Source organism: Colletes latitarsis, chromosome 11, assembly GCF_051014445.1.
Source record: "Colletes latitarsis isolate SP2378_abdomen chromosome 11, iyColLati1, whole genome shotgun sequence".
Lineage (NCBI taxonomy): Eukaryota > Metazoa > Arthropoda > Insecta > Hymenoptera > Colletidae > Colletes > Colletes latitarsis.
In genome coordinates this window covers 14,016,779-14,038,467 of record NC_135144.1, presented here as the reverse complement: position 1 = coordinate 14,038,467, position 21,689 = coordinate 14,016,779, and the positions used below count along the sequence as shown (strand labels likewise).

Genomic DNA, 21,689 nt, shown 5'->3' with positions numbered 1-21,689 from the left:
ACAGCACTGTTAATTTTAATGGGAGATTCTAGAGACCAAAATAAGACGAAAATCAAGAATACAAATTTGTTGATCGAGGCTCCGTTACAAAGTTATTAACGTTTAAAGTTCCGTCTGTAGAACGGCAATCTGCGTGCATGCGATAGTGGTTCTCACTCAGCATGAGAGACTCTACTCACTGACGTATCGACAGCCTTAGAGTTTTCTGAGTGAGAACCACTATCGTGCGCACGCAGCTGTACGCAGATTGCGTATCTGCAGGCGGAACTTTAAACGTTGATAACTTTTAAACGAAGCCTCAATTAACAAATTACTATTCTTGATTTTCGTCTTATTTTGCCCTGTAGAATCTTCCATTAAAATTTTTCCCCGAACATCTTGTGTAGTTTTTATTATCTCTTGTCTGTATTTGGTGACAATCTTCGTAATGCGACAAAAGCATTCCCGTTTCAATTGTACCACTCATTACGGAGCATCGTGTATATGAGTTTTGGTTATTTCAGTTCCAGGCATATTAGACGCTCCTTAGGATCTGGCGGCGGCGACGCCAGCAGCGTATTGTCATCCGGTGGTCGAACGTACAAGTCCTCAGGTTCTAGTAAACTGAGCCACGGGGCAACTGCAAGGGATTCTGGTGGCTCGTCCGGGCACTGTACACACCGTAGCGAACCACCGCCAATAATACAAGTACGAGTTACATATAAATCTATCGCATAATTGCAGGTGTGGCGAACCTATAATCTTTCCTAATAATTGTGGTGGATCAGTCTGTTGTAGTCTGTTGTAGTAGTTGATGTATAGCCTGCCCCACAAGAGCCTGTCGATATCTCCATAACTGTGAAAATATTTTCAAAAAGCTTTATGCACATCTAAAATACCAATACGTTCTTACTTTAATTGCATTATAAAATTTGTTAAAAGATGAACATAGTCACAGTCACATCTTTGTATTGAAAAAAGACAAGAGTGAATATCTCTACCAGCCAAAAATCTGCACCACACGGTAACTTTTGAGTGCAAGACTGGAGAATTAACATCTCCCCAAATTCGACAATTTGCTTATGAACAATTTTGCTTCATTCTTTTGGCAAAAACCCAAACTCTGTCAGCTCTCTGATGATTTATAAAGCATGGCTGTATTCAAATATAGCGGCTATGATAACTGTTCTATCGCTCTTATTGGAAAGCTCTGTATTTTTGAATCATGTTACTCGCATAAAATGGTTTGCCACCGTTCTCGTGGCGGAGACCGCAGTATTTATTTACTGTAACGTTCTCTTTAGGATTGTTGGAGTCATATACGGCGTGACAGTGGTGCATCTACTCAACACTCGACGGAGAAAGAACGTTCGAAAGGCGGTAGTTACGTTAACGGTACCCCACCTTCCGTTGCAAGACATTACAGTCCCGATTCCGAAAGTAGCAACAGTCAAACGGATTATAGTCCGACATGCAATTCAAGGTACGTATATAGAGCGTTAGTGCAACCGAAGAAGCTGTGGCGATCATTCCTTATCCAAAAATTAATTGAAAATGTAGAACAATAAACTTGTAACACAAACTTGTAAACAGTGAGCTTGTTCGCGATAATTTAAATATTTCTGTGCAATGAAACTCGTCGTTGTATTTTTTTCTTAAGTGTATATTACGTATACGTGTATATTTGTTTCTTAAGTGTTTATCAACGATTTTCCATCGAGAGAAATTTTTCTATGTACGAGAAACAATGGGATATAAACGCCCTGAGTAGTCAGTTGATATTCTTTTGAAAGAAATTAAACAATAATTTGAATTGTTCTATTAGGTTTTCCGAAGGCTGGAAAGAAGGCCGCGGTCGACCAATTTTGAGATCAAAGTCAGATATCAGTGATCGTTACTGGCGCCAAGACAATGGTCGATCCAACAAAGTGCCTGCTCGACCTCCTCGGTCAATAACTCAACTGGAGAACTTCTTCGATCGCTTAGGTCTCGATACAGATAATTATCAGTGTATCGCGGAACCAGATTCAAAGACGTCGTCTCCTGTATTTTTTGATAGCGTTAGCTCCGTCGATTCGGCGTTAGGTCTTTATTCTTGGGTTGGAAACAACCAAACGAGTCAGAGCAGCCAATGGCAGAACAATAATTGCAGCGTTGGCATGAGCAACGAAGATTGTAACGAGAAGGTCAGTGATCCGCCGAGTATCGTTGAGCGGAACGCTCGTATCATAAAATGGCTCTGTCAGTGTAGAAAAGTGCAGTTTGGTTATAGTTAAACAACGAGGTTGCGAAGAGGACAATCGATGTTTCATATTTCACTAACACGCATTCAAGTCAACGAATGTAGTTTCTCATCTTGTTAACGATATTTTTTATGCATTTCAGAAACCTATGACCCGTAAGTTTTAAGTTTGTTAGTTAATTATCTTTTTCCTGCTTTCTTGAGTTACTAATGCTACGACGGGTAGCATCTTAATTTATGATCTTTTTTAACTTCAAATGACCAAGTGCCATCTACTTTTATACCTTTCTATACATTTCTTTCTATACACTTTAGTATTAAATTGTTACTGAAAAAGTTCGATGTCAAATTCATTACTTCTGTGAATACGTTTATGTCGAAATTTGTACATACAATCAGTAGGCAGAAAAATTGTCTAATATTCTCATATATACAGTCGTGTGACGTTTTGTCTGTTTAAAAATTTTGTTTTTTTTTTTAATGAAAAATTTGACTATTATATAGTAATTTTATTAAATTTACAATGAGTCTATAATACACAGATCAATTATTACTTGCGTTCGTGGTATATTTATCATGAAAAAAGTTACGTATACAAAATTCGAAGTTTATTACGATGTTTTGCTTAAATTGTAAATTAAGTCGTGCATTAGTTGTTGCCAAATTTTATCGTTGTAGCCTACTCCGCGAAGATGTCCACAAACACGTAGCATTTGTATGGTTTTTGCATCGAGGCAGAGATATTTATTTTGCTTCTTCGTTTCTCAAATATGCATTTCAAACTTTAAGCAATATTGTCTTTAAACGAGTGATTTAATGTTGTTAAATGCCAACTGAAGATCGTTTCAATTGATACGATAGTGTTGCAGTTACATCAAAAGTTGGAGTTTCGTCTAACAGTACGGAATAACATGCTGTGTTTTCAATAGAGTTCTTACCACAGTAGTGTTAGTACAATTTCAGTAATGTTTTTCCTGATTCTAGATAATTGTATTAATGCGTATTGAGATGTATTTTAGGAATACAAACATTACTGGTACAAAGGAGAACAGATGTGATTTACTGAATTTTAAGAATTTTTCTCTGTAAAAATGTTCGCTAATGGAATTTCTATAAGGAATTTAAAAAAATTTTCACGTTAATATTTTCACGTTTTATAAATCTTGTTAAGTCAAATTGCGTTCAATTGTTGCGAAATGATTTTTAAATATAATGTACCTAAAATTCTTCGTAATTTTGAAAATTATCGTATGAATTAAACAATTTTACTTACTGCCTTTATTAACATTTAAGAGTAATTTTACGAATTTGACGAACAAATTTAGTTGAATATTAAATATCGAATGAATATTTGTGTATACTCCATACGTTATTCGTTTTAAGTATTTACTTTGCCTCGAAAATGCGAAAATATTATTTTCGTAATAAATTTATTCCGATTGTTTTATACATACATTTTTACATATGTTCAATAGTTTATTAACAAGTTTAATTAAAATCCTGTGTATTTTATAAAATTTAATATTATTATTTAAGTATTAAAAGGATACTTAAATTTGTATCGTATATTTTAGAACATTTAAATTGAATACAATCGCTAAAACAATACATCGTAGATATGAAAGCTTATAATTTTTAAGAAAACGTATTATTCATTTACCGCTTAAAATGTTTCCTGACATACTTCGCCGTGCAATAATACGGATAATTCACTTAAATGTTTCTTACTTTAGGTGATACTTTCTAGATCATACTACTTGAAATAATTTACCTACTGTGTGGCAATCTATTAAAAGTATATTATGACTTTGAATGTTTGTAATGGACAAATTGTTACTTATGTGATTCAAGTATTTTAACGAAACGGAAAAAAAAAGAATTTGTGTAATATAATACAAGAAGAAGTTACTCAACTACTCTCATTTCAAGTGATATAGATGTTTTAGATAAATAGTGAGTTCGCATAGATTGTACGTGAGACGTGGTAGTGCATTACAATTAAAAGCAAAAGAGTTGAAATTACTACTTATACATATAGTATAGCTCGACAATTTAGACAAGATCCTTGTGAAAGTTGTCTTAGCATAATAGAGGTAGAGATAGGAACGAGACATAGAATTGCGTATCTATCAGGTGTCATCTGATACTAGCAAATAAGTAGAATAAGTGTTTTAGTGATCGTTAGTCATCCGACACTGTTTAAAAGAATTAAGACTTGAAAAAGGTGACAAGGACCGAACGTAGAGTTGCTAAGGAACATAGATTTTAAAATTTAATGTCTGGAAAATCGTTTGAACCGGGAGGCTGATATTTTGCAGTATTTAATTCTTTAACATCATCAACATATGACATAAATTTAGTATAAAAAAAAAAACAAATCTCAGGTTGTGAAATTCAAACTGGAATAGTAATGCCACTGTCAAGGGACTAAAGGGTAAACTAAGTCAATGGGAACACCTGATTGGAGAAGAGACTGGATTCTCCCATTGCAGGGATCTTTTCTAAGTTGTCAAACTATAAAATCTTGCATTTTTCAAGCAAAGGTATAGTGATGCTTGTATCGAATACTAGATGTTTCTGTAGTTACATAACCAATATTTATGGTAACACTTACAGTTTTTGAGAAAAATATACGAGGGGTGTAACCGAAATTGTGAAGACTGCATTGGCAGCCAGTCGTAAAGTGTTATTGCACAAAACTGAGTATAGGATACATATGTTTACAAGAAGTATTTTGCTTATAACTTTTTGGGCCGTGGTGCCACTCAATATGTGTATATTTAATAATGTTCAATGGCATTTAGTTACATGAAAGTCTATTTCCAAAATTAAACTCTTTGTAACATAATAAAAAATTCATGATATATTTTTACTAGTAATAGAACTTTATATTTTGGTTGATAATTTTATTATTAAATACTAAATTCTAAAATCTAGTTAAAAGTTAGAAGCGTTAGAGGATTCGGGAAATAAGATATTGAATATTCTCAATATTATTTTCAAAAAGTTTTAAGCAAAGCAACTAAACTACAATTATACATTACTTCTTGAGAGTACAAGCACAAGGGGTGTTCTATTTCTACTCTATTAAGATTTAAGACCAATAAATTTGTTGGAAATAGCACTCGTTTCAATGTGTTTCAAATTAATCTGTATTTGAATCCTTCTGTAGATGTAAAAACTTATTGTTATTCATTATGGTAGAAATATACATTCCATTTCTTTAACGTGTGTAGATAAATCTCAAGAAGTAAAAGGGTAGCGTAAGTTTTCATTACAATTTTCGTTAATAGAATTATGTTTTTCATCAATGACACTTGTTAATTTTATTGAAGGAATTTGTATAACACGATGCTGCAGTTTGTTTTAAGTCATAGTTTATGTGATCGATGTACTTGTATATTAGAATTCGTTGCGTTTATTATCTTATCGACTCGAGGCTTAGACAATTTTAATATTAAGTAGATTTGTTGGAATCTATTTTGTAATTTTAAATCCAAATGTATACTTAAAATATGGAACTTATGTATGTGCATAATTTGTGATCCATAATATTTAACATTGTTAAAGTCATACATTTTTAATTGCTTTTTTTATAATCTAGTCACGTAGATGAAAATATGTTAAATTTCGAGATAATATTATTAAATTCCTTCTGTGTATTATTGGTAATTTTATTTTTTACCCTATATTTATATGATTCTTAATATTTACAGATAACGTAAATTTTCTTAGATATAAATCATTGAAATCGAGTTGCTCGAAATTTTATACAATTTTATTTTTCATTCAAGTTTTTAAAATAGCTATTGTTTTGAGATCTATCATTTTGAAATTTTATTCGATCGCGAAGTAGAATATTATTAATAATACGAAAATCATATCAGGAAAATTCCCATTATTTTCTTCAAAATTTATGAAATATTACTGAAAAGTTTACATTTCTACGCGCTCCATATCATCGGATATGAAAGTCTTGTAGATGTTGTGTTTGATTCGTACCGACAAATATTAAAATCCATACAAAGAATCTTTGCAATGAACGTGTTAACTTTGTTCCAAATCAATGTTATGTAAGGTTTAATTCAAAATATAGGAATTATTTATATGACCGAGTTTAGAATACGGTAATTGCATACTATAATGACATATAGTTAAAACAAAATCGTGTTTTCGTTATCTCAACTGAAGCAATTCTCACAATGACAATACTGTTAATTTTTTGTTCTCAAATCTTTGAAAATTGCAGTGCCTATTTATTTCGTGCAGGAAAATTGAAATATTTCTCTTGTACTCTCGTGCAAAGTATATCAAGTTGATATTTGAAAGCATTTAAAAGAGTCATACAACATTCATTGATCATTTACCATTATTGTTGATACCAAGAACGTCGAAGCAACTTTACGAATTTGAACGCGGTGCAGATGGCAGTGTCGTTCAACCTCCCGTACGTCATGTCGACCATGATGCCGCGTGGACGCATGCGCAACACCGAGCTGCGCCTTTGCAGTCTGGAATCGTCAGTCAGTCGTACGGACGCGCGATTCACGTTTCATGCTCAGTTTCGGATGCGTGGACCGAGCAAAATCGTCGATGGTCGTACGTTTAACTGTGATACTACTTGACGAAAGAACTACGTTTCGTATGCGATCGACTAGTGGTGTCTCGTGGTGTGACGGTTTCTACTAAGGTCGCAGTGGCACGTTTCACTATGTCGCAAGTGCTCTGGCTGCAAAAGGCGCAGTGACGACTCGCCCGTGAGCCTGCCGACATCCTCGACGGCCCCGCGATGGAGTCTATCAGAAAATGGTTCTACAGACCTAAGGTGAGCACCGTACCGTTCTATCGTATTGCCGTCCCAATTTCCGTCTTTCTTTCCGCATCTGGTCTTTATCGCGCCTCTCCGTCTCTCTTTCACCGTCTCCGTGCGTTTCTCATCGTGTGGCTTAGCTGATCGAACGCGTGCGCTCGTTCTTTTTTCCTCGCCCCTCGGCCCGTCTCTTGGACCTGCGCGCTGTTGCCACCTGTTTCGTGAAAATTCGCACGATAGCCCCGAGGTGCTTCGGGCGACATGTTACACCTGCGTGATATACGTACCCGTACTTCATTGATACGTGCACGGCTGCATGTCGTCCTTGTTTACGGTTTCACGTTTCCCTGCTTTTCACAATTTACAGCGATCGCCGCATACAAAGAAGTCTTTACCGATTGAAATTGCAAGTAACGACCATGGTGTGTGTGCGCGACCTAATCAGCTGATATGCAATACGACCTGGTGGTTTTTAATCTCGCAACAGCACAGTGTAACAAAGACTGTTCCGATTGGTTCTGATTCCGGACAAATTTTGTTTCTCTTGTTACGAAAGCACTGCAGAGAGACATTGATAAACCGATTGTCTCGTTAGGTTGTCTTCACGTCGGAAGAATAAATATAACGATCTCCGTGTTTATTTTTTTCCCGGAAATTTATTAAATCCATCAGGATCTCAAAGAAATAAAAACGCCTTTGTTCCGTAATCCTCAATTACAATGTAACACATACGTCAAGAATATTTTTAATTCTACGGTATTTTCCCTTTCACGATTGAATAACAACAGTTTCTGAACTTGTTTTCTATTTGCTACGACACTTTCTCTTTCATTACCGATGACCTACATCTAATGTTACTCGATTCTGGAATCTGACGCTTAACCTCAATGTCGAATAGTCAGGTTCCAAGTAACAATAAGTTTTAGAAAATCAAGATGACACCCCTTTTTATGGAAGGTTCAACAACTACGTTTAGCAACACGTTTCGCTCGTTAATTCATGTATCGTGCGATTCTATTGTGTTGAATATTCGTCGGTGTCGGATATTCTTAGCACGTATCAGGAAAAGATTTTCTGCCCCCCTTCTACGAACATTTTGTCATTGGTGTTTGATGATACGTCGCGAGTGTGAAAACGCGAAAGCAAAATAGACATTCCGACTGTTTCGATGTTGCTTCCTCATAACTTCGACCACTGTCGCGTTTGCTTTATGAGTCGGGAAATGATGCAGCACGATGAAACGTGTCGCTCGTTCTTCCCACCGAACCGATTCCCAGCGATTAGTATCTAATGACACATTTTGTGCGCGTACATAGTTCCTAGATCGTTCGAGCTGACATACATGGCGTCACATGACCATGTTGAACGAGCTGTCATGAGCAAAAATGTTTTTTCATTAATTTACCATTTCGGTTGCCTGGAAATCTGCCAATAAAAGAATATTAAAATTCGTATGAAGTTAATTTCGAGATAACTTTAAATTCTATTTGGTTATGATTTGATGCAAGCAGTGTAATTGAAAATTATATTTTTATGTACTACAATTATTCTGGGAAATATTTATTCTTTTTGGCTTATTATTCTAAAAAATACTCGTTCTATATGATCTTTTAAATGCCAAAAGAATTATTATTTATTTTTACTGTGAACGAACGATATCTAGTTTATTTCGAGAATCGTGCAGATAGAAAATATATTTCTAAATATAGAAACCGAGCTTGGTAGATCGCTGTAACACCGATATGTAATTTATGTAGATTTGTTCCCGGATAGGGTTGTTTCATTTTAAACGCCAGCGTAGAGGAACTAACACTCTCGAATGAACAAATACTAAAGATTGTATTCGAATAATAAACAACCAATAAGGTCAACATATAGCAATTTATTTGTAATGTTTAAGATAATATGTCTTGACATCTTGAGATAGGTAGTAACCTTCTGTTTATTATACGATATTGTACAAGTAACAATTACGTTTTAACTGTTTATACTAACATAACCTTAGTATGTACTGTTATATACAGGGTGTTTGGCCAACCCTGGGAAAAATTTTAATAGAGGATTCTAGAGGCCAAAATAAGACGAAAATCAAGAATACCAATTTGTTGATGGAGGCTTCGTTAAAAAGTTATTAACAATTAAATTCAAAAATTTCAATTCGTTCTGGAAAAATTATTTTCGGTTGCGGGGGTCAATTACAATCATTTTTGGTCATTATACATACCCCCGAATTCCTACGCACTTTCGAGAAAAAAATTCCTTACCGAAAATATAATTTCTGGCCAGAAATGTCTGCCCAAATTTTCATGCGAATCTTTAAAACGTCATAACTTCTGAACGGATTGGACGATTTCAATGTTTAAAAAAGCAAACGACGCATATTTTAGTGTAGAATATGTAGAAATTCTAAAAATATTCGAAAACTTGTTCCTTCACCCCGTAAAATGTCAAAAACCACATAAAAGTGGTCCAATTTTCAAACAGCCATAGCTCCTACGATAGTGAATATATTTCAATGAAACTTTTTTCTGAAGTAGAGCTCATGGGTACGTACAAAAAAGTATTAGACGATTTTTCTGTAGGGCGTCAAATAAAATTATCAAAAATGAAAAACGAATTTTTAAGAATAGGTGTTGAAATTTTTCGGCGAAAAAAAAAATTTTTAATTAACTCTGAAAAAATTATTTTCGGTTGCGGGGGTCAATTACAATCATTTTTGGTCATTACACATATCCCCGAAATCCTACTCAGTTTCGAGAAAAAAATTCCTTACCGAAAATCTAATTTCTGGCCAGAAATGTCTGCCCGAATTTTCATGCGAATCTTTAAAACATCATAACTTCTGAACGGATTGGACGATTTTAATGTTTAAAAAACCAAACTACGCGTATTTTGGTGGGGAATATGTACAAATCGCAAAAATGTTTGAAAAGTTGGTCCTTGACCCCGCAAAATGAGAAGAACCCCATAAAAATGGTCCAATTTTCAAACAGCCATAACTCCTACAATAGTGAATATATTTCATTGAAATTTTGAGGGGAACTAGAGTTCATGGATACCTGTAAAAAAGTATTAAACAACTTTTCTGTACAGCGCCAACCAAATTTATTAAAAACGAAAAACGAATTTTTAAGAAAAATCGACAAGGGGTAGGTGCTGAATTTTTTTGACGAAAAAAAAAATTTCAAATCGTTCTGAAAAAATTATTTTGGTTGCGGGGATCAATTACAATCATTTTTGGTGAATAGACATACCCCCGAAATCTTGCAGATTTTCGAGAAAAAAAATTCAGTACGGCTGGAACTTTAAACGTTAATAACTGTTTAACGAAGCCTTCATCAACAAATTGGTATTCTTGATTTTCGTCTTATTTTGGCCTTTAGAATCCCCCATTAAAATTTTTCCCAGGGGTGGCCGGACACCCTGTATATGCATTTTAAATTAGTAATACATCTCAAAGAGCAATTAGGATAAATAAATTAAATAGTTTATAGACGATTTTAAAACTTCTAGGACTTTCTAGCTTCGTTTAGAAGATAAAACATGCATGAAACTTCGAGTACTTAAATTTATTTTGAAAAATGTGAGATAGGACGTTTTAAATTAGTAGGACGAAATTGTATTCGTATGTTTTTCGATTATTTGAGTTGCTGTTTCGTCGACCGAGAACGAAAGAGTACATAGCACACTTTTCAAGTTTACTGTGTCGAGAAAGTAAAGATTTCAGTTAGTTTACGGTGCCTTGACCATGGTTGGATCAGGTTCAACGTGTTCTCAAAACATCGATAGACCGAGTGTTCGTGCGACCGATCGCCAAACGTATTTCGTTCAAGTCCGTCGTGCAATCACCGGTCGGCTTAAAATAAACATAAACACGGCTGGTTAGGTTTTTTTATTTCTCCTCGTTGCGTGGAGGTAAACGTTTTCTCGATTGTTCGTCGTCGCCAGTAAAACTCGATTAACGCGTTAGAGGTCGTTAGTGTTTCATTAAAAAATCATTAAAAGTCTACGTGACTGAGCGAAATTTCGAACGACACGATAAAATTTTAAATTCATTTCTCCACAAAATGTCAACTGAATAACCGTGTTTATTGTCAGTGAAAGTATACGATAACCTAGGAAATAATTATCAAAAGTTAGTTTTTAAATTCAGTAATAATTCAAAATGTGTTATTCTTTTACATTAACTTTATTATATTAATATTAATATTCATAAAATTTTGACGAGTAGGTATGTCTATATCCTACTGTTTTTTGCTTGTAATTCAAACATTGCAATTTTTGCAGCCTGTGCGCGATCTGTATTATTATATTTGTACCAAAGTTTGAAACGGTTATGAAACTTTCTCAATCGGTTTCGTAGAAACAGTTGAAGCGGAACTTTTATGTCAGAACTTCCCACATTATGAGTTTCGTTAAGACCGGATAAATAAAAGTTTTAGTTTGAATAAAGTTTGTGAAAAATTATTTTTACAAACCTATTTTTTTTATCGATAGGAAATAAATTCAGTTTTACATCCATACATTTTGAAAGTCTTATTTTCTTGTTAATTATGAATTTATACTGTTTATGAAGTTACACTGTCTCTTTTAAAATACAATTTATAAAAACAAATATAAATTAAAGAGTTTAATAGCATTTTTGACGTGACATTTGCAAAAGTGTTTGTAAATATGTAATGAAATTTCACAACTTTGTCACATACATGCTGACTTCCTTATTTCGTGGAAAGAAAAACTTCATTGTATTTTTGTTACAGCTTTTTTTTAAGTGTGGCGCTTCGTATGTGCACGCAGATTCGAACGTGTGAAGTTTGCATAGTGCTCTCGAGTGAAAGAGAGCTCGTAGATCGATGCCACTCACTCGAGAGTCGTAACTGTATCAGCCAGCCATAGTCTACATATAACTATACGTAAGCGTATATTAACTTTCTTTCGACTTTACTATCCAAAGTGACACGACGCGATGTTTTCATCGTCGTCTCGTCAAGAATAAAATCTACGAGATTTTGTTTTAAAATCACAGTGATAAATAACATTCGTAGCACAATTATCCCTTCGTTATCGGTACTTTTCACGGATCGCTGGTGATAACATATTAGTAGTACGTCTAAGTACTCGATGATCTATTTAAATGCAAATCGCCTGTACGAAAACATCGAAATTATTACGTAACGATAGAAAGAATGCAGCATACATTTGTAACGATATTGATCTATCTGATAGAGTCAAGCTGATACAGTGATTCTCAAACTTGGATCCGTGTACTTCTGGATAAAAAGCTTTCTGAAATATTTCATCCTTTTTCTCAGATACTATCGATAATAGCTTTTCACAGTTTCCATCCTTATGGTGGGTTAGGTTATGTTAGGTTTGTAGAATGATTAAAATTTGTTTGTTACTAATAGTCTAAATATTAAAGATTAAGTATTTAAAATAGAGTTGTCAATTCGTAGTGGTTAAAACACTACCCTCGAGTAATTATAGTAAATATAATAAATATATAATACAGTAAATATGGTAAATTAAATGCTAGTAAACGTGTACCGAGTAGAATTTTGTTATCTAGGTGAAATACAGAATTTTGTTGAAAACGATTGGTCAAGAATTAACACGTTTACTGCCAGATGAAAATTGTATGATACTCTGCAAGATTAAAATTTTCATTTTACACCATTGTAAGTTACATAACCTAACTTTTGTTTCAGCCACTACATAATCTAAAATTTGTTTCAGTACTTATTTTCGTAACTTTGTTAAAATTCATAAATTCCATCCAAATTTATTTTCTTCGACGTTTTAAATTGAAAATTAATTTTTCTAGTATCATAATGGTGAATTCTGTCACTATATAACTTAAAATTTGTTTCAGTACTTATTTTTGCAACCTTGTTAAAATTCATAAATTCTATCCAAATTTATTTTTCTCAACTTTCTTAACTTGAGAATTCATTTTTCTAGTATCATAATGGTAAATCCTGCCACTACATAACCTAAAATTTGTTTCAATACTTATTTTCGTAACTTTGTTAAAATTCCATCCAAATTTATTTTCCTCAACGTCTTAACTTGAGAATTAATTTTTCTAGTATCATAATGGTAAATCCTGCCACTACATATCCTAAAATTTGTTTCAGTACTTATTTTTGCAACCTTGTTAAAATTCATAAACTCCATCCAAAATTTATTTCTCTCGACGTCTTAACTTGAGAATTAATTTTTCTAGTATCATAATGGTAAATCCTGCCAGTACATAACCTAAAATTTGTTTCAGTACTTATTTTTGCAACCTTGTTAAAATTCATAAACTCCATCCAAAATTTATTCCCCTCGACGTCTTAACTTGAGAATTAATTTTTCTAGTATCATAATGGTAAATCCTGCCACTACATAACCTAAAATTTGTTTCAGTACTTATTTTTGCAACCTTGTTAAAATTCATAAACTCCATCCAAAATTTATTTCTCTCGACGTCTTAACTTGAGAATTAATTTTTCTAGTATCATAATGGTAAATTCTGCCACTACATAACCTAAAATTTGTTTCTGTACTTATTTTTGCAACCTTGTTAAAATTCATAAACTCCATCCAAAATTGATTCCCCTCGACGTCTTAACTTGAGAATTAATTTTTCTAGTATCATAATGGTAAATCCTGCCAGTACATAACCTAAAATTTGTTTCAGTACTTATTTTTGCAACCTTGTTAAAATTCATAAACTCCATCCAAAATTGATTCCCCTCGACGTCTTAACTTGAGAATTAATTTTCCTAATATCATAATGGATAAATCCTGTCACCTACATATGGATGACGTGATAGTCAAAGTGTTGAGGTACACACAGGGATCACAGTATGGCGTATTTTGGTTTAATTGTAACTCGCATACTCTGGAACAATACAGTAAACGTCCAAACATGTTGAAACTGGGGGTTAGACAGTATAGGTAACGTAAATTGCTTAGATAGGCGACACTTCAATTAATACCACGCTACGTACAGCGAAATGAGATATCGTGGTTGCCCTAATTAGAGCATCAAACTACATTTTAATAGAAGGGCACGATGATAGTCGTTGCCGAACGATTCGGTACAATTATGCATAGATGGTAATGACCTTTAATATTTACTAGCAATAATAAATTGAAAATTTTAAGATCCTTAATTCGCAGATGTTCATATTAATGATATGGTAAAAATCACTACATCTCATTTACAGTAAAATCCGTCAGTGTCGCTGGCTCGTGACCGGATTGTGAATGTACAAATAAAAAATTTATACATATAAGAAAGAAAAGTTACATTGTATAACAGTAAACGTTTACGAAATCGGGGATCGTAATTATAAGATACGATCGTCGAAACCTCGACAGGATTTCTATTTGAATAATACCTTAATGGAAGAACAAATTAAATCCATATATAATTAATTGAAAAATCGATTGTTCGGAGTTACGCGTCGTTTCATGTTGTTCGTATGATCGCTGGTCTGGAAATAACGGACAAATCCGTGCATTATTACTTAATACACGCGATACGTGTACGAGCTTTTGCTCACGGCCTCGTTCGTTCAAATGGTTTAAAGAATCCTTTAATAGATAATTTAGTAGATCATAATTCGCGGGTCGAACAGTTGCAGGGCCCACCGCGGAGTGGCGCTGATCGTTATCGTGGGGCACGAAGAACGTGCCGTATTCTTTTTCGTCGTTCTTTTTCTGTGTGTTTTGTTTAGTAGTCTCTTGCTACACAAGTATACGTATAAGTTAATATGTGAACTAAATTTGCATTGGTTATTCGCGGATAAGATTTTCCCGACTCTGTTGCGTGATCGTTGGTCCGGAAACGAAGGATGAATCCGTGCATAATTTGGTAATACGCATGATACGTGCGTGGTTTTGCTCTTAAAAGAGAGTGTAACAGGATATTCCTACGTGACGATCGTCGTGTGATCACGTGTGCGTGTGGGTGGACGTGTAACGCACGCAAGAACGAACATTGAAACACGGAGGGTATTTGAAAAGCGTTGTATTCAGGGGTTGGCAATGGCGAAAGAGGGTCAACGATGTGTTCGAATGACTCATTCCAGGGAGTCGTTCCTTACGATGATACTGTCCGTGCGGAACGGCGAGAAAAACAACCGTTCGCTTTAATTTATCGCGCCTATTTACATACTGAAGCCTTTCTCTTTAAGGTGTTGATATAATTACATTGGCTTTCTTACGTTTTATTCCGACCAAGACACGAGTGATTCGATACGAAATACAAATGTTTAAATAGCTAGAAGAACCGAGCATCTCATACAGTGGACGAAATTTTTATAAGAACTGTTGGAATATGGAAATTCGAGTATGGGGCTAATCGCGACATCTGTTATCATACAATGGACATTAATTGGTGCCATCTAGGTTTTATAAGTGCTGTGCACGTTGTCGATCTCTCAGTTTTGTCTTGTATCGGCAGCTGAAGCGAACACGTCTTACTTTGTACATAAAGTCTTGTGAATATACAATTGTGATTTCGTCAATTATTATATCACCGACCAACAGGAACACTACTGCTTTGAGTAAAAGGATCTTGACACTAGAACTATCAGAGTGGTAAAAATGACCCATTCATAATTTCTAATAAAAATTGTAAAAAATTTATCGTAGTTCTCTATAAAAGAACGAATAAACACTTATTGCCATTGCATTGTATATTCCTTCAAGTATCTATCGTTTTAATTTCTTTCATTAAATACACCATAATTGTCGATAGTTCTAGTGTTAAATTTATAACTGGAAACATCATTTTGATTATGTAATACAATAAATAATCACGCTTGAAACTACCAAACGATTGTTTTTAATGTATAGTGTGCAAAATCGTCGACTTTCTTTTGGTTGTACCACTAATTAAGTAGTATATTCGATAAAAATGAATATTACTCCTTTCTCGAACGCTATTCACGGTATTGTTTTAGTCTTTTGTATACGATGAGTAATTTCAATGAGTCACGTTTAATAATATTATAATAATCGGACGTGCGGTTAATATCGAAGTCTCCAAAATAAAACGAAAAACGTCTTTCCTCGTTTATCGTAAACTGGGTTATCTTTGACGTTGATTCATGGCTTTCTTCGAATTCTGTCCTGAAACGAAACTGCTTTGACAGAATAACGCGTCGGTGTGGCACACTTTACACGTGCCACGTTGCGTCACTCTGTATTGTTCTAACTGAATCATTCACGATCAAATTGCAGGCTTCTTTAATACCTTCGGATCGTTTATTCTTCTGAATGGGGCGTAGCTTTGAGATTTTACTACGAGAACATCGAGTAACGTGTTATTAACGCGTTGACTGTTGTGGTGGTCATCGGTGACCGGCACTTCAAACCTAACCTCACGTTTTGAAAAATTTTTTTAAATACATTATTTTAAAATTAATTCTCCTAGTTGTTTGATGAATAATCTATTTAGAAATAACACCGTTGTTTCATGAAGTATTTCATATAGAAAATAAATTAATGTATTTTCAATTGAACGATTTATTTGTCTTTTTTTTAATAAAGTTCTATTAAGAACTAAGCAATAAATAATATTGTTGTCTATGAATATAGACCAATTTGATTTGTTTACAGGAAAAATTTGTTTGCAATTAGATATTAAGATATTAATTTAATTTGTGTACGATTAAATAATGTTATTATTATAGTACTGTACAGGTTCACTAATATTAAATTCTTTCTCATTATATTATAATTAAACGCAGAATAACTTATCTTCCTGCTTTTCTTTGAAAATCACAAAATAAACAGTAGAAAATTGTACTTGAAGAATTTTTCAAAACAAGAGGTTAGGTTTGATGGAACTTTCTGTTCCACCAGAAATAATAAGCGTTTGTTAAAAAATGAAATAACGGTTTATAACGATGATATGATGTTATTATAATCTTAATACTTTGTTTTTATTCATTGGTATGTGCGTTAGCATAGTCTTTCCAGGAGAAGACACAGCGTGTTTACATCCCCACTCCAGTTGCAGTCCTCACAGCCATTGGTCGAAAACGGTGACGAAAATCGGTGACAGCCAATCAGCGAACTGCAGCAAGAGTGGGGATGCAAACACGCTGTGCCTTCTTCTCGTGGAAGGACGATACTGTGTAAAGCTAATCAGTAACACAATTGCACGCTTACTACGGTTATTATAGCGTTGTAAATTTATACTAAAATAATGTTTCACGTTTTTACAAAAATAATGACACTCTAACGGAAGTGGATGTTTAAAGAGTTGTCAATGAAAACGATGAGATGACCTTTTCGTTTACTCGACCCTCCTCGCGATCTTCGTTCAATAACTTCCATAAATAAAATCGTATTTTGTCGTAATAAAAATACGCAACGAAGAGTATCCTGTATCCATAAACTTCTTCGATAGAATTTTAATATAAAATAGTTCAAAACCATCTTAGAAGTATTTAGAGCATATAGTGTGTATATATTTTATTGTTTATCGTGGAAAATTTAATTCTTCGATACCAATAACATCGACAAAATGAAGCTTCGTGGAGTTGGTCCTTTGAATTTCAAATTTAAAAACCCACTTCGATCATTTTCGATATTCCAAATCTTAAAAATAAATTTCTCGCGAAAATTGCCGTCCAACGAGAAATAAGATTCACGATGTTAAATTGCACGGATCCTTGTTGCCAGTAATTTTGTAAAAATTTCTATAAAAACCTGATTCGAGCATTCATTCCCTTTTTTATTCGATGCAATTCAACCTTCGCGTGGAACGCGTTTCAGAACTTTCAACGCTGATGACTGTAATACGCTTCATGGTGGACTAACCACAAATTGACTTCCTGACGTGTTTCAAGGAGGACTCAATCATAATATTGTTCCACTAATTTCGATTACAGCTATGCTCGCTAATGCTAAATTGACGGTACGCTTCTCTTTCGATAAAAAAAAAAAAAAGTTGCATTAAATTCAATCGGTGTCGAGAAATTCACGTTCCACGTCGTTTTTACTTACGTTAAATCGTAAAAAGAGAAATATAAATAAAACTCATGCTTTCGTCATAAACGTGCACAAGAACAGAAATAGTCGATGCACGCAACTATAATTCTCTAACGTTTGAGATATGGAGACAGATAAAAATTTTTAATTCGATCAAGAACAAGAGCTGAAAGTTTTAAGGAGGAACATAAATATAAAAGGAGTAATAAACGTAGTGAACCATTTGAATGAGTTATTAACGATTCGTTAGAAATTATTTATTGCCTCTTATAGATATTTCTATGTTCCAAATTATTTTTCATAGACGTAGAATTAATTTTAAAGCGCATAGCAAATATTTGTTGCAACGAAGAAATAAAATAAAGTGTTTTGTTTCCGGCTCGAATTTCGTTTGAGCTCTAAAACACTGTATCCGAAATTTTGTCCTTGTCCTGCTTCTCTCTTACTTAAAAATCCTTAAACACTTAGCGACTCCTACAGAAGGAATTTGCAACTGTTCTATATTCACCAGTTCATTTCCAAGTCGTCATTCAATCACGGTACCGTTACTAACTCGTGTCTATATCGACCACTGAATCTTTGCTAGTTCGTTTCGATATCAACATTGTGTAACCACGCAGTCATCGAATCGCTCTCTGTACGTTTCGACACAGCCTCTGTGTACGTGTATATTTGGAATTATAGCACGTTACAAAATAAATCGCAAACTAAATAATCTGCACTTTGAAATTCAAACACTAACAAATTCATATACAAATACATATTCCGACAATTATTAATCGATTCAGGATTCTATAGAATTTCAATTAATTTCGCTGATAGATTACACTAACGAGATATATTTATTATTGCAACGAACAAACATAACCTCTGAACCTTTCCTGTATCTCTACTAGTGGTAAAGATGGTAGAACTGTATTATTTCTGGGAAGCTTTTGTTTCCTGATTTACTTAGTTTAGAATTGAAGATAACGTTTTCTTCTGACAATGTTTCTATTTCTGTTAAGATAAATAATTTATGGAAAATGTTCCAGAAGAATTTGTTGTGTAGATTTTTGTCGATACGAAAATTATCCGAATATTTTTGAAACTGGCGCTAAAATTACAATTTAATTTAAGTCGATTTAGAATTCTATAGAATTTCAATTAATTTATCTGATAACGGACGAACATAACCTCTGAACCTTTGCTGTATCTTTAATGGTGGTAAAGATGGTAGGACTATATTATTTCTGGGAAGTTTTATTTCCTGATTTACTTAGTTTAGAATTGAAGATAATGTTTTCTTCTGACAATGTTTCTATTTCTGATGAGATTAATAAGTTATGGAAAATGTTCCAGAAGAATTTGTTGTGGAGATTTCTGTCGATACGAAAATTATCCGAATATTTTTGAAACTGGCTAAAATTACAATTTAATTTACGTCCATTTAGAATTCTGTAAAATTTCAATTAATTTATCCGATAACGAACGAACATAACCTCTGAACCTTTGCCGTATTTTTACTGGTGGTAAAGATGGTAGAACTGTATTATTTCTGGGAAGTTTTTGTTTCCTGATTTACTTAGTTTAGAATTGAAGATAACGTTTTCTTCTGACAATGTTTCTATTTCTGTTAGGATAAATAATTTATGGAAAATGTTCCAAAAAAATTTGTTGTGAAGAATTTGTCGATACGAAAATTATTCGAATATTTTTGAAACTGGTTAATAGGGATCGTCTGTAGGTCAGGTGACAGCGACCTTCTAAGTCCATTAGAGTCGTAAAATAGGACACAATTACCTTTTTAGAGGACTCGCCTCTGGTTTGATAATTTGCATCATTCTATTATGGTCGATCTGAAAATTCAGAATGACATATTCAAATGATCTCTCCGTTCGTTGCATCGCAATACGCTCAATTAACCGTGCCGCTGCACACAACGTGTAATTAAATTACAATCAATCGTTCTATATATAGTAATAACCGACCACAGTTTGCCCGTTTGAAATTTAATTTACTTACGCCTCGATTCAAATCGTTCAACATTTTCTAGGGATCTGTATTGTTTCTGGCCGTAAATGTTTTAATTTATCTCGAAAAATAAAGTATTTCATTCGAATTTTTCATCGTGCAATACGTAGAAGTAATTTGTTGGATCAAAATGGAAATAAAAATATCGTCGAAATCGTTACGAATATTTTTCAGTTTTAATCAAAATGTTTGTTTATTGTCCATGAATATTCATTTATTAAATTAACTATACAATCTTTTATGTAGGATACTTATGTAAAATAATCGCAAATAAAGCAGGTTCGTTCGCTTCTTTTGAACGTTCGAATTTTATAAAATTTGTGGTGGCGCCTCCCATGTTCGCCACCAGAGGGTGTGCGCTCTCACAAGTGCTCGACCGACCCCTCAGTTACTATATATACAAGTCTCGACCGACTTTCCAATATCCCAATTGTCTAACAAGACAGGACCTACTAGAAAGTCCTTACTGATAGGGTCTGCTAGCAAGTCCTCCTCCTACGAAAACAGCGTCACGAATTCTTTAAAAACACAGAATGTTATATGAGATATTTTAATAAAAAAAAAATACTCGTTTTACAGTAAAGAATACCTTTTCAAATAGTATATACCGAATACTTCACGCTAGATCCATTCAGAACAAGCACCACATTGTGTAAGATTCTGTGAATCAGCAAAGCTTGTGTACGGTTCTTTGAACACTAAGTACGGTGGCACGATTCGCACGTACGCTGTAAAATCATTGTCTGGTCGGGCGGGGATTATTTTTGCATATCGTGTTCGTAACCGTGTTGCATTTTCTCGCGGTATTTTCTTTTGCGTTTCGTACGACCGTCGACAATGACATTACACGTCAGGCGGTTGGCATTTACGATTGAATCTAGTCGACCCGTGAAATATTAAACACAGAGGTTCCGTGCTTCGCTGCTTTTAGATGACTTTTTTTTCTTTTTATTCACGTCGCGTGGGCGAGAGTCGGGGATCGTACAAAGTAGAGCATAAATTCATACTTTCGATACAAGTATCATAGACATTATCTTGTACCAGAAATGCAATAACAATAGAATCGACAACGTACCGATACATAAAAGGATTTCAATGAGTATGTTGAAAACTTGAAAGACGAAAGGTCAAGGTCATTAAATATTATTTAAACGCTGGGAGAAAAAGCAAAGTTGACCGATTCGTATTTAACCGGTTTAATTGAAATCGTATTTGTCTTGTTAAATAGGGGCTGACAAACTGTCGAACGAAATTTCATGAAATAATAATTGTCGGTAACGTGAAAGCATTTAATAGAATTATTACGAACGAAATTATCCGAATAATTTACTTGCTGGTTGTAATATTTTGATAAACAGTACTTTATTCGTCGACTATGAATACACATAGTCGATCAATTCAATTTGTTCGGTAATTATAAGCATTTGTACCACAACAACCATGCTGTGCCAACACTTATGTCCAACACTGTAGATATACGTTCGATCTGCTTCGTCAGTTGGGTGTTTGTTTAGATTTTCTGCCAATTCTCGTTGAACCAGATCTAGTAACGCGTATTAAAAATATTAAAACTTTACACGCGAGCAATTTAGAAGCTACTGGTACCTTATCGATAAATATGCCACCGTCAGAAGCGACAAAGCTTCC

At 34.0% G+C, this 21,689-nt stretch overlaps 2 protein-coding genes across 5 annotated transcripts in view; both read left to right on the top strand.

Annotated features, from left to right (window-relative positions):
- Positions 1 to 5,884, top strand: part of LOC143348654 (uncharacterized) — a 53,481-nt gene extending 47,597 nt beyond the window's left edge. For 2 of the 3 annotated variants that reach the window (XM_076779206.1, XM_076779205.1), the window contains exons 6-8: positions 504 to 687; positions 1,284 to 1,462; positions 1,805 to 5,884. In XM_076779206.1, the coding sequence (XP_076635321.1) occupies positions 504 to 687; positions 1,284 to 1,462; positions 1,805 to 2,255 (814 nt within the window). In that variant the 3' untranslated portion in view covers positions 2,256 to 5,884. The remainder of the gene's footprint in view (positions 1 to 503; positions 688 to 1,283; positions 1,463 to 1,804) is intronic. The other variant, XR_013080809.1, reaches the window with a different exon arrangement.
- An 857-nt stretch (positions 5,885 to 6,741) lies between these two features.
- LOC143347395 (lateral signaling target protein 2 homolog) overlaps positions 6,742 to 21,689 on the top strand; it is a 45,230-nt gene continuing 30,282 nt past the window's right edge. For both annotated transcript variants that reach the window (XM_076776509.1, XM_076776508.1), the window contains exon 1: positions 6,742 to 7,046. In XM_076776509.1, coding sequence (XP_076632624.1) covers positions 7,011 to 7,046 — 36 coding nt within the window. In that variant the 5' untranslated portion in view covers positions 6,742 to 7,010. The remainder of the gene's footprint in view (positions 7,047 to 21,689) is intronic.